This window comes from Schistocerca nitens, chromosome 1, assembly GCF_023898315.1.
Source record: "Schistocerca nitens isolate TAMUIC-IGC-003100 chromosome 1, iqSchNite1.1, whole genome shotgun sequence".
Lineage (NCBI taxonomy): Eukaryota > Metazoa > Arthropoda > Insecta > Orthoptera > Acrididae > Schistocerca > Schistocerca nitens.
In genome coordinates this window covers 1,131,440,260-1,131,454,675 of record NC_064614.1, presented here as the reverse complement: position 1 = coordinate 1,131,454,675, position 14,416 = coordinate 1,131,440,260, and the positions used below count along the sequence as shown (strand labels likewise).

Below are 14,416 nucleotides of genomic sequence, written 5' to 3'. Positions count from 1 at the left end.
TTACCATAATAATAAACCTGTGTATCAAACACCTATACAAATTTGCTGTGTGTTGTGCAAAAGCTCTCTCATGTCATGTATCTGAAGGTGTACTGCTTGCTTGTAGCTGAATATTGCTTATGTTATATCCTTCTATAGTTGTTGTTACCTTTGACTAACCACTTTTCTGTTACCAGTATTTTTATTAATCACAGCATGTTTACTGGGAACACAGTTGTATTTTCACAGGTATGGGATAATATTTAATTAATGAAAAACACAGAGAAAATTGCTGTATGTATTTTATGTAATTTTGATGTAATAATTATTATTTTTCTGTTCGCACAGATGTATCTCAGAATGCCTGTGTAGCCTATGCATGCTTGCTTAATACTTGAACAAATAAAACAATGGTTTGCATGTGTAGCTAACATACTGTGGTTCTTAAAGCTTCCTGTATTTTTCTAGTTCGGCAGCGGCCTGCAAAGGGTTATCTGAAAATAGTCATTGTTAAAGCAACATCACTAAAACCAAACAAAGCAGGTAATGACACTGTTAGGTTAAAACAATGCTATTTTTTATTTTAGAATCAGGTGGCTATACTTGTGAAGTGGACAAGATTTCATTATGGGCTGCTCACTTTGTTGCTAAGGGTAAACTGAAGTATTTAGAGGGCTAAGCAAAACTATTCAGATTAAATAAATTGCATTTATTTGTGTTATTTTACAATCTGGTTTTTGTGATCTTGCAACAAATGTGCTAAAATAAACAGCAAAATATGGACACAAAATGAATGTCAGCTTTGGAAGCAAGTATTAGGGATTCTATGACTGGAGAGTCAAAGTGGTGAAACCTGAAGTTTCACTTTTTCTGCAGAAATCCATTAAATATCCACCGTGTCCATAAGACAATAAAAAATATTTATTAAGGGTTAATAATTAAGTTCTCACATATTGGGGTCATGCTACAGTGATTTCACTCTGAATGTTTTTATTTTGAGACAATGAAAGAAAGAGCATTAAAAATCTGCATTTCATCATGACCAATTAATCTTATTGTAATACATTGTAATACATGATGGAAATTCATTGGAGAACATACAGTGAACACTGTCCAATTGGAACAGAATTTGCAACATAAAATGTGAATCTACAGAAGGCACAATGATTAAAGTCTGATGACTGCAGAACACAGTACATATGACTGGGCACATGAAATGAAATGTCGTGTGACTAGGACCTCCCATCGAGTAGACCGTTCGCCTAGTGCACGTCTTTCGATTTGACACCACTTTGGCGACTTGCGCGTCGATGGGGATGAAATGATGATGATTAGGACAACACAATACCCAGTCCATGAGTGGAGAAAATCTCTGACCCAGCCAGTAATTGAACCCGGGTCCTTAGGATTGACATTCTGTCATGCTGGCCACTCAGCTACCGGAGGCAGACACTGGTCACATGACTGAGTGTGTGTGGCATGCAGCAAAGCTTCTTGTTTATGAACTGTCTACATGAAGGCAAAGAGGGACGAGAGGAGGGGTGGGGGAGGCAAAGGGAAGAGAATTCAAGTAGAGAAGGGTAAAGGACTATGCAGGTGCACTGCTGGGATATGTATGTAGGGCTGGAGCAGAATTATGGAAGGGGATAGACAGGCAGAAGATAGGGACTAGACAAGATTTGAGGCCAGGAGAGGGTGTTACAGGAATGAAGAACATGTTACAAGAGAATTTGCCATCTGCACAATTAAAAAAAGGTGAAGTTGGTGAGAAGAGTCTAGACAGCACAGGCTGTGAAGTGATCATTGAAGTCAAGCACATCATGTTGGATGGCATATTCGGCAGCTAGATGGACCAGCTCTCCTTCCCACAGTTTGGTAGTAACCATTCATGCAGACAGACAGCATGTTAGAAGTCTTACAGCTAAGTTCATAGATCACATGGCTGCTTTCGTTGGTGGCCCTGCCTTTGATATGGTAGCAGGCGTCTGTGACAGGACTGGAGTCTGTGGCAGTAGGAAGATGTATGGGACATGATTTTCATCTAGGTCTATTGCAGGGATATGAGCTATGGGTCAAGGGGTTGGGAGCAAGGTTGGAGTAGGGAGAGACAAAGATATTGCGTTAATTGAGTGGTACTGAGTCACAAGGAAGTGCTTCTTCATGTTTGGAGAGGGACTTCTCATCATTACAGATGTACCACCCACAGGTATCTGAGCTGTATAGAAAGGGACATCTGTGTGTGGAATGGATGGCAACTGTCAAACTTGAGGTATTGTGTTGGTTGGTACGTTTGATGTGGACAGAGCTACTGATATACCTATCCTTGAGGTAGAGATGACATCAAGGAAGGTGGCTGTGTAGGGCTGATGAGGATGATGTGAAGTGAATGGGGTAGAAGATTTTGGAGAAAGTTAGTCCGTTCCTATCCCACCCTTGCTCCAAACTCCTTGCCCCATCGCTCATATCCTTGCAGTAGACCTAGATAAAAGACCTGTTCCATACATCTTCCTACTACTACCAACAACAGTTCTGTCACAATCTCCTACCCTATCAAAGGTAGCGCTACCAGTACGAGCAGCCATGTGGGCTACCAACTTATCTGCAATCACTGTGGCACACTTTACTTGGGCAAGACCAGTCTTCGTGAGTCACCATTGCCAAACTATGGCCAAGAGGCAGCTGGACCAACCAGTTGCTGAGCATGCCACCCAACACAATATGCTAGATTTCAGTGACTGCTTACTGAACGACATGGCACAGTGTTTAGCACACTGGTCTCACACTTGGGAGGATGATGGTTCAAATCCATGTCAGGCCATCCTGATTTAGGTTTTCCATGATTTCCCTAAATCACTTCAGGCAAACACTGGGATCGTTTCTTCCCCAATCCGATGGGACCGATGACCTCATTGTTTGGTCTCCTTCCCCCAAATCAACTAGTCAGCCAACCAATGACTGCTTCATAATCTGTGCCATTTGAATCCTTCCAACCAACAACAGCTTTACTGAACTGTGCAGATGGGAACTTACTGTGCAACATTTTCTTTGTTCCCATGAACCCCCCTCCCCCTTTCCCATTCCCAACCTTCACTAGACCCTTTCTCCACCTGCATCCCCTTCCCTACTCTCACTCAAACCCCATGTACACCTTCTATCCCTCGAGCACAGCTGAATGGTCCTTTCACCCTCTCTACTTCTCTTCTCTGATTTTTGCCTTCCTCCCTCCTTCCCTGCCTCTGCCCAGTGCAGCCTTCTCATGGTGCAACTAGCAGCCCACTATCCTGCCCCACCATATCACTGCACCTCCCACGGGCAGCACTGGCATAATCCTCCACCTCTATCACACTATCCCTCCTCCTCCCCACCCCACCTCTCTTCTTTAATCCCACTAGCCACCCCAGATTAGATTGCTGCTCACCTCGGATGCTGTAACAGTTGGGCTTAGTGGTGTCTTCCTACTTCTGAGGAAGGACTAGTCTGATAGCTCCAACTATCTAGCAGTCTTTCTTTGTTTTCATTGTGCCTGTCTGACACTGAATACGCCCTCTATGTGGTACATAGCAACCTACCCTTTCCATATTGTTTTTATTCCATACTGGATTTTCTAGCGTTTTACTATGCAATTAAATGACTTTGAGTAGGGCAAATAATGGATCTGAGGGAAGCTATCAGGTCATTCTGTAGAACTGCAGTTATATTGGTCATGTGTCACTAATACATTGTTTGTGGATCTGCTGGGTGACAGAAGAGGACCCATAAGCATAGATGCCCTACTTGTGCTAGCTACATGCAGTGATGAGTGGCTAACTAGGAAAAAAAGTGAGGATTACTCTTAGCAGTAGGACAAAGAGGCATTAAAAAAATCAAAGCCATTTGTCCCACATACGTATAATAAACAAACACTTGCTGGATGTGGTTGTTTCTTGTGTAACATACACATTTACTCTGGGCAAAAATACATTGGCGACATCAACTTCAGTAGTGTCAGATGAGAGTACATTGGAAAAGGGAATTGGAGATGGGTGCTGCATGATTTTCAGTGATGAAATTGATGTATGTCTATCAACACACACACTCATGTCAGTAGAAGTACTGCTGGTCGATCATCGCCAGTATACATAAAGGTGACAATGACGAGTGGTGTTTACACCTTTGACATCATCCCTTCTATCTTCTGACTGTACTTATGGCAATGGATGCCCTGTTTGAGTGTAAATTTAATTTAGGGGCAAAGATAAACAACTTTCCAAATAGTAGAGGCATTGAGTTGTAATCAGGCACATAAACAAGATTGGAAACGTGCTAGCATTTGATTAAACTGAAAAAGGACTGAGGCCCGGTTCCTCATTGGAAGACTGTTCATCATTACATTGAGAGGCAACAAAATGTATTCCACTCATTGTAAGAATCCACATTCAACAACCAGTGATGTGCAGAATACTGATGAGTAGTTCCTGACATGCAGTATGTTGCTTTTGCAAACCATTTCCCATATATACCAAAAATATCTTACTATGTATAGAACCTAAACATATCAACAAACAATTACATAACAAAGTTAAACATCAGGATGGAGTAATGACAATATTACAAAAAGGAAGATTGCACTACTCACCATATAGTGGAGACATTGAGTCGCAGACAGATACAACAAAAGACTCTTAAACATGTAAGCTTTCGGCCAAAAGGCCTTCTTCTGAAATAGACAACATCCACACGAACGCAGCTCACAAACACATGACCACTGTCTCTTAGCCCAGCAGCCAGAGACAGTGGTTGTGTGTGTGTGTGTGTGTGTGTGTGTGTGTGTGTGTGTGTGTGTGTGTGTGAGCTGCGTTTGCATGAATGTGTGTGTGTTGTCTATTTTAGAAGGAGGTCTTCTGACCAAAAGCTTGTATGTTTAGTAGTCTTTTTGTTAAGCCTGTCTGCGACTCAGCATCTCTGCTATATGGTACATGACAAAATTAGTTGCTTGTGTTGCCTTTCAGAGTGGTATACCATATTGTACCATATTTTTAGCATAAAGCTAAATTCTTACTGTATGTACCTCAATGAATTTACATCAGTGTGCATTGGTGAGTTAATATGGAGTCATTTAAAATAGGATGTACATGCTAAAGATCTTTGGAGCCAAAACTGTGTAGACACCTGTACAGTCAAATTGGGGCAATAGGGTGGTGACAGATGTATGTGCAAATGTACTGCAATAGTTTACTATGTAGAGACAGATGTTAATATGACAATGGCATACATGCTAGCAACTTATTTTGTGTTACTATGACAAAATGTTAATGCACGGTACACGTTTTTCACCAGTAAGTCAAAATTTGTTATAGTTTGACATACAGTGTCAAAATAAAACCTATAAATCATCAGTTGGTTGTATTCATATTACGATTATGTGAATATGCTGTAATCATTTACTTGTTTTCATTTAACTGTGTTTTGCTGCTCTCTGTTTGCTTTTATTAACAACACTAAATCAGCTTTTACCTTTTTGTAATATGCATGCAGCTACACTGAACTGATATGCTGATTAGCAAGTCAGGACTGCAGAAACTAGTAGAAAGAAGTAGATATTGTTTGTAAACTGCATTTATTCCTCAGCAAGTCTTTTTTTCTCTCAATTTTTAATAGCATTCAGAATATATTATATGTGTACTTACATTGCCTCACAAAACTTTTTTCTATCACACATCCATGCACATACAGCATGTATGGTCTGTAATTTTAGGTAATTAGTATAGGTGGAAATAAGGCCAAGGTATAACACCAATTACATCCCCAACCTTCATTGTAGATGAGCATATTTCTGCGTGACACAGAAACTTAAAATATGCAGTGATGGAGTCTTTGCTTTCTTAAGGTGTTCATGTGCAAGTGATCAGTACTCTGTAAATGATTTAATGTAATGGATGGGAATGTTTATACAGAATTTTATTTAGGTCAGTTATGCTGTCATAAATGTCAGTCCAGTGATTGTTTTAATATAACTCTCCACCTTAGTCCCTCCATATCTGCATAACTTCTGTGATCTACATCCTTTTTACCAGCTTATTGTATTCAAACTATGGTCTCTCTCCACAGTTATTCCTCCCTACACTATCCCCTCCTTCATTCTCAACTTTACTTCTGCTCCATACCTCAAGACATATCATATCAACCTGCCTCTTATTTTTTATTTATACATAGTTATCAGTTAATTAGGTGATCCCAATTTTTGAGACAAAGAAATAGATACTAACACTTCTGCAAACACAAGATCAAGAGTATTAATTTGATACTAATAATTTTTCTTCATGGCATGCATAGTATTATTTTCTGCCAAGGCATTGCTCCATTGCAACATATTAAACTATCATTTCTATTTCATATGCAAAACATTAAAATTTTCTAAATTTATCATTTTAAAGAATTTTACCGTACATGTATTTTATTCAGCAACACTTTTTTTTTTAATTGCATTTGTAAATGATTATTCTACTTCAGTCTCTGGCCTTATAGCTTAAGTTTTGTTGCAAAGAGCATGAAACACTTCCACACAGCCAAAGTGGGCAAGTATTAGAGGCGGAAAAATGTCAACAGTACTGTTCTTCTTGAAAGCTACTGTGCCTTTATATATATCAAGGCTTTACTGATATGAATATTGCTCTGTTTCAAAATCATACACTGCTCCTAACAAGGTGTCACCGTGATTGAAACACTGGACTCCTGTCAAGCAGGTAACTTCAGTTGTGTCCCAGGGAAGTGTATTAGGGCTATTGCTCCTCATGTTGTACATTAAGAACCTTGCAGACAATGTTAACAGTAACCTCAGACTTTTCACAGATATGGTCATATACTGTCCAGATTATAGATTTCAGGATGTCATGTGAGAAAAGCAAGAGCTAGTTTCACGTGATCAGTGTTATTGGAATCTGACCTGGTTGGCTTGGTCATGCTGTTTGGGAAACTTCATTATATTTGAGCTCAGAATATAAGGGGCGTTCAAAAAGAAATGAGCCGGAGTTTGGAATGTGCAAACCAGTGACAGGACGGTAATATTGTGGCATGTGTAACAAGGTGTGGTTCCGACCAGAGCGTGGAAGTTCACAGCCCGTCACTAGATGGCACACGTGCTTGTCACTTGACTACGTAGAGCTAGCAGCAGCATGCATCAATCGTCCAATGCTGCCACTGCCAGCCACATTGCAAACAGTGACATGGAGGCATCAAAATATGAGCAAAGAGGTGTTGTTTGTTTTCTGACAGCAGAAGGAGTAGGAGGAATGAACATTCATCGACAAATGTCACAAGTGTATGGCGACAACTGAATGACCCTTTCAAGGGTCAAGGCGTGGCACAAGTGCTTCAGGGGAGGACGAGTGTCGTTAGCCGATGATGCATGGTCTGGAGCACCACAATACATTACCGATGTCATCGTCCAGCTGGTGGCTGCACTCATTACACAGGACCAGCAAGTGACAGTGAAAGCCATAGCTGCCGTAGTTGGATTGAGCGTTGGAAGTGTTCACACCATCATGAAGGAACGACTGAACATGTGCAAAGTGTGTGCCCAATGGGTGCCCCACAGTCTTCAACCACACCAGAAAGCATGTTGAATGATCCGCTGTCTTGTCTGTAGCACTATGCTCGGGAAGGGAATGTGTTCATGGCACTAGTGGCAGCTGGAAATGAGTCGTGGTGTCATCACTTCAAACCAGAATAAGAACAACAAAGTCTCCAGTGGAAGCATCCAGGGTCACAACCACCAAAACAAGCCAAGGCCATCCACACAAGTGCAGGACCAAGATGGCCCCCTTCTTATTCACTTCCTGCAGCACGGAATAACAGTGAATGCCCAGCATTACTCACAAACCATGACTTTCTTTCGCCAAGCGATCAAATCAGAACAACCAGGCAATCTCACCCAAGTGGTTATTCTGCTCCACGACAATGCAAAGCCTCATACATCCAACACAGTCGTGGCAATCCTGCAGAAATTCAAATGGGAGGTTCTCGGCCACCCTCCATACAGTTCGGACCTCTCTGCCTGCGATTACACCATTTTTGGTCCCCTTAAAAATTCTCTGAGCAGCAAACTATTCACCTTGGATGAGGACATCCAGCTGTACATACGGAACTGGTTAACATCTCAGCCCTGGGAATTTTGTGAGACAGCCATTCACCACCTTGTGCCACTGTGGGTCAAGGGTCTCAACAGCCAGGGTCAATACTTCTAACATATAGGTACTGGTTTCTGTAATTATGCCTCTGGCTCATTTCTTTTTGAATTCCCCTTATATATTCTAAGATTCCATAACAAACGGATGTCTAGGATACTGGCTTGTAGTTTTGTGGATTACTTCTATTACACTTCTTGCATATGGGTGTGACCTATGCTTTCTTTCAACCAGTGTGCACAGTTCTTTTGTTCAAAGGATCTGCAGTGCATTCTGGTTAAAAGAGAAGCTAACTCAGCCACAAATCTGGTATAGAATCTGATAGGTTTTGCATCAAGATATGGTGCTTTGCTCAGTTCTTTTGATTTCAACTGTTTGTTGATAGCACTGAGCTAATATCTGTTTCACTCATCTCTGCAGTGTTAAATCAGGGCAGTACTCCTGGGTTTTCTTTGTAAAGGAGAATCTGAAAATAGAGTTAAACTTTTCTGCTTATTGCTTTACTAGTCACAGTTTTAGTCCCTGTCTCATCCACGAATGTCTGGAATCTAACTTTGCTGACACTAACAGCCTTTCCTGTTTTTTGCAGTTTTTGCTGCAGTATCCACAGAATAGAAAAACAGATTTATACAGAAATCTCGTTCTCTCCCACTTATCGCCACAAATTCACATTATAAAGTAAGTGCAACATCTGCAAACATCTCACAAAAAGAGCTTCAGCCCATTGAATTACTGAGCCCTTATAAATATTCAAGGAGTCACTTAAGATTAATTTGTAATAGGTTAGTGTGTACCAGACACCTCTGGGAACTCTTGGGTAACATTTCACACAAAGGTTTATCATCAAGGATCAGAAATTTGTATTATTAAAACAGCTGACATTGAAAAGTTCATAATGCACAGTTCTGTGTGACAGAATAAAATTCTCAATGCAACATAATCTGAAATTTAGTGCAACTTGATTATATAATTTCATGTATAAATATTCGAAGTTTTCCATTGTGTAGACAAATTGAATACTGTGTAACAGTGTATAACAAAAAATAATATGCTGAAGCAAATTTTTGTTTTCCAGAATGGCCTTACTTTTCCCTAGTTTAAAACAGTTTCTCATGAGCCACCTGATTCAGCTTTGCCCAGACACAATATGCAAGTTCAGATAATTCTCAGACACATTGATAACAAGTATACTATATTCTTTCAGCCATATTAGGAAGATTATTTTATTTGTTCTCACAATTTTAGGGAAGTGTGAAGCATTCTGTGAAGTCAGCATGGGCTCACAAGAACATCGCACACCTGTAGTAGCGTCAACAACAAATCCTCGTTGGAATGCTTCAATGCAATTCCTGGTAAAGGACCTAAAAGAGGATGTCCTTTGTGTTACAGTATTTGATCGTGGTCATTTCTGTCCCAATGGTAAGTGATATTTTCAAAACCTGTTAAGTACATCATATTTAAAAATAAGGAAACCTTATATTAATGATTATTTTTTCTTGTGCATTTCTCACAGAATTCCTGGGAAGAACTGAGGTACGAGTTGCAGATATATTACAGGAAACCCAGTATTCACGTGGGCCAATTTCAAAGAATTTAAAACTTCATGAAGTTGACTCAGGGAGTGTTCTACTTAAATTAGATTTATTTCTTTTTAGTAGAATTACATAGATTATATTAGTGCCCCTTTGTCCAAAGGCACTGCTTTAAATTGTCTGTAGTACAAATTAAACATGTTTAATTCTGTTAAAAATCAAAATATTTTAACTGAAGATTATTTATGAACATTTCTATTCAGTGTCTTTTCTAACAGTCATGTACTGCCACTGTAAATATACAACATGACTTCATTTATGCACGACTCTTCTACATGTAACTTCTTTCAGTTTTTGAATTTTTTTTAAATGTTAGTGTAATTATTATTATTATTATTAGTAACAATTGCAGTAATAATAGTAGTAGTAGTAGTAGTAGTATTTTATTGTCAATCATCCAGTACATTCCTTTGTATATTATCACAACCATGTTTGTACAGTATCTTATTATAGAAAGCAGCTTCACATAAAGGCTGATATCTGTACTGAATATTTTTATTTCTACAATATTGACTGATTTGGATTATGTAGTTTTTTGATGCCAATAATTTGTAAATGCAGGAAGGAAGTTTATTCCCAACTTACCATCTACAGTCATTCAAACACCTGAGATGAAGATTTGTATTTTCTGTGTGTAACTATTTTTGTTACTGTAATTCTATGATACACTTTTAATTATGGCTCTCATTGTTGTTCATCTGATAGTATAGAAAATTGTGGTGCTAAAATTGAATATATATAATATAATATAATTTACTGTGGTGAATCTAGTTCTGAGAAGAAATTACCAGGAATTGGTGGATGAACAGTTAAAAGAGCAGAAGAGTAACTATGGAAGCAATTTGGAACTTTCTTTGGCAATAATCATTTCATTTCCCAGGCCATGAGTGCATTTTGATGAGTCATTTCTAAATCTTCACTTAAGAACTCTAATCAAGAAAGTGACTCCACACTGAATGTTTTGTCTTGAATGTGTAATCTAAATGAAAAATTCAATCAATTAAAATGGATGCATAGCTTCAAATGTGTGCAAGAGAATGCAGTGCCTCATATTATAGGTACGGATAAATATACAAACTCCAGAGGAAATTAAATAAATTTTGTATGTAAAGAATATGTTTCATTGCCATTATTTCTGTTTATTGATACAGCAGTTTTCTTTTGATAGCATCTCTGACTGCTCAGATGTAACCAAAACTTGCAAATTCCAACACTTTCAGTCAAAACATACTTGTCAGCTGCTGTAACATCAGTTAGGTCATGCATACATATTACCAGAATTATGCTACATTGTTACACTGATTCAGAGATTTTTCTGTTTCTTAAGGAAAAAATATGCACATGTGTGCCCTAACTGACTTGAAACAAGTTTCCATTATTTTAGGGAGGAGGTAAGTGGCATACGTAGTATGACAGAATATTAATTTCATGTACACTACTGGCCGTCAAAACTGCTACACCAAGAAGAAATGCAGATGATAAACGGGTATTCATTGGACAAATAAATTATACTAGAACTGATATGTGATTACATTTTCACGCAATTTGCGTGCATAGATCTGGAGAAATCACTACCCAGAACAACCACCTCTGGCCATAATAACGGGCTTGATATGCCTGGGCATTGAGTCAAACAGAGCTTGAATGCCAGTCAACTGCTGTTTGTGTATGAGAAATCGGTTGGAAACTTTCCTCATGTCAACACATTGTAGGTGTTGCCACCAGTGCCAACCTCGTGTGAATGCTATGAAAGGTTAATCATTTGCATATCACAGCATCTTCTTCCTGTCGGTTAAATTTCACGTCTGTAGCACGTCATCTTCATGGTGTAGCAATTTTAATGACCAGTAGTGTAACATAAAGGAGACATTAACAATTCTGGGTCATTAACATGAAGTCTGACTGTCATATGCAGTGACAGCTGCTGTGTAAAAGCACATGAACACACTAAGTTTTGACATCTTACAAATTTTTTGTTATTTTTCTTTGAATGCTGTTAATCGTAATGTAGATGCCGTAATCTGCACTACATGGCACTAAATGTACTGTGATATGCTACATTGCTACTCTGAACTTTGTAAAACTTGGCATCAGGGTTGTGAGCACACCTGCAGTTGTGCAAGTTTTAGGAAGCTTTTTGCGCATTTGCAACTGGCATGGCTTAAATGTGTTACAGGCCAAATACATACAGATTTGATAAAAAATGTGCACAGTTCATGGCATGCACATCTAGCCCTTACCACTTAACAAGTTTATGCCAATGCTACCAGGTGAGGCACACTGCAGCAGACTTTTATCCTCATTCACTTGGCATAAGGTAGACTCCCAGGTAGATGCTATTTTTCTTGACTTCCGGAAGGCATTCGATACAGTTCCACTCTGTCGCCTGATAAACAAAGTAAGAGCCTACGGAATATCAGACCAGCTGTGTGGCTGGATTGAAGAGTTTTTAGCAAACAGAACACAGCATGTTGTTATCAATGGAGAGACGTCTACAGACGTTAAAGTAACCTCTGGCGTGCCACAGGGGAGTGTTATGGGACCATTGCTTTTCACAATATATATAAATGACCTAGTAGATAGTGTCGGAAGTTCCATGCGGCTTTTCGCGGATGATGCTGTAGTATACAGAGAAGTTGCAGCATTAGAAAATTGTAGCGAAATGCAGGAAGATCTGCAGCGGATAGGCACTTGGTGCAGGGAGTGGCAACTGTCCCTTAACACAGACAAATGTAATGTATTGCGAATACATAGAAAGAAGGATCCTTTATTGTATGATTATATGATAGCGGAACAAACACTGGTAGCAGTTACTTCTGTAAAATATCTGGGAGTATGCGTGCGGAACGATTTGAAGTGGAATGATCATATAAAATTAATTGTTGGTAAGGCGGGTACCAGGTTGAGATTCATTGGGAGAGTGCTTAGAAAATGTAGTCCATCAACAAAGGAGGTGGCTTAAAAAACACTCGTTCGACCTATACTTGAGTATTGCTCATCAGTGTGGGATCCGTACCAGATCGGGTTGACGGAGGAGATAGAGCAAATCCAAAGAAGAGCGGCGCGTTTCGTCACAGGGTTATTTGGTAACCATGATGGGGTTACGGAGATGTTTAATAAACTCAAGTGGCAGACTCTGCAAGAGAGGCGCTCTGCATCGCGGTGTAGCTTGCTTGCCAGGTTTCGAGAGGGTGCGTTTCTGGATGAGGTATCGAATATATTGCTTCCCCCTACTTATAGCTCCCGAGGAGATCACGAATGTAAAATTAGAGAGATTAGAGCACGCACGGAGGCTTTCAGACAGTCGTTCTTCCCGCGAACCATACGTGACTGGAACGGGAAAGGGAGGTAATGACAGTGGCATGTAAAGTGCCCTCCGCCACACACCGTTGGGTGGCTTGCGGAGTATAAATGTAGATGTAGATAAATCCTGCTAGACAGTAGCACATCCCTGAGGACATATTCTATGTTGGTGTAAAAGCACTGCGTAGTCTGCTGAAGGGCACAGTCACAAAGGATTGATGATTGGGGTGGGTGGGTGGGTAGGATGACTCCATTGCTACAGATTGTTCTCAGCCTTTTTGGAGTTTCCACATGGACCATTCTTCAGTGAAACCAGCTCTGAAAGTGTCATGCTGTGGTGTTCAGACCTCATCTTCCACACAGATAGTTGGCAACAAGTCTGATGTACAGTTTTTCCTGGATGTCAATAATGAAGGAGGAGAATGGTGACCGTATAACGAGTGTTCATTGGACGTAGATACCTTATGCCTTCCTCAGCATGCAGCTATCAACACTAAGTAATAGGATTTATCCCTCAGTGTATGTTTCAATACATCTATTACTTAGTTTACATGACTCATTAAGAGCAATATCCACTTGTTTAGTACAGGCAGAATGATACCAAACAGGGCTAGCATATTCACCTGCAGCATAACACAAAAATAAAGCTGTAGTTTTAACTGGTTTTGCTGCTGACATTACCATAATTTTGGGCAATATGTTGTATGTTGCAGGTACTTTTTGTTTTACATTCAGACAGTGCTGCTTGAAAGTCAATGTACAGTCAAGAGTGACCCCGAGATATCTGGGCTGGGAACTGTGTTCCAGCTGCACTGCCCTTCAAGTGGCTGTGTTCTTTGGAAAACATTAATTCTGCAGCAGTAACATTGGATAGTTCAGACAGAAGAGAATTTCTTCACTTGTTTCAATTGTTGTATGGTGTGTGAGTCTGGAGGAGAGAATTCAAGTTAAATTTTTAAATTTAGATGAAATGACAGATGAAATTGCTCCAATTCTGACTCAGTATCTTTTGCAGTGTGTGAAAAAAATACGAACTCTAAGTAAAGTTTGTTTATTGTACTGCTGAAAACACTAACAGTGATTTTGGAGGTGTGAAGGGAAAGGAGAGTGAAAACGTGTTCAAAAGAATTCAAACTGATTTAGACAGGCCTGTTTTAGGAACAGGTTGTTCAGCCCAAATTGTGCACATACCATTTCTGAAGAAAGCCATGTCTAGTGAAAAATACAATGAAATAAGTAAAGTTTAATTTTTCAGTCAGCTGTTAAGAAGTTTACGTACATCAGAAATATGTCCTGCATTGGACCCATAGAAATTGATAAGCCTATCTATGGGGACAGGATTTTTTATGGGCTTCGGCAATGTTAGTGACAGTTGGAGAC

At 39.6% G+C, this 14,416-nt stretch overlaps 1 protein-coding gene across 1 annotated transcript in view; it reads left to right on the top strand.

Annotated features, from left to right (window-relative positions):
• LOC126199401 (intersectin-1-like) overlaps window positions 1-10,847 on the top strand; it is a 305,182-nt gene extending 294,335 nt beyond the window's left edge. Inside the window, 3 exon segments of the mRNA XM_049936323.1 lie at window positions 448-522; window positions 9,387-9,560; window positions 9,655-10,847. Coding sequence (XP_049792280.1) covers window positions 448-522; window positions 9,387-9,560; window positions 9,655-9,809 — 404 coding nt within the window. The 3' untranslated portion in view covers window positions 9,810-10,847.
• The last annotated feature ends 3,569 nt before the right edge of the window (window positions 10,848-14,416 follow it).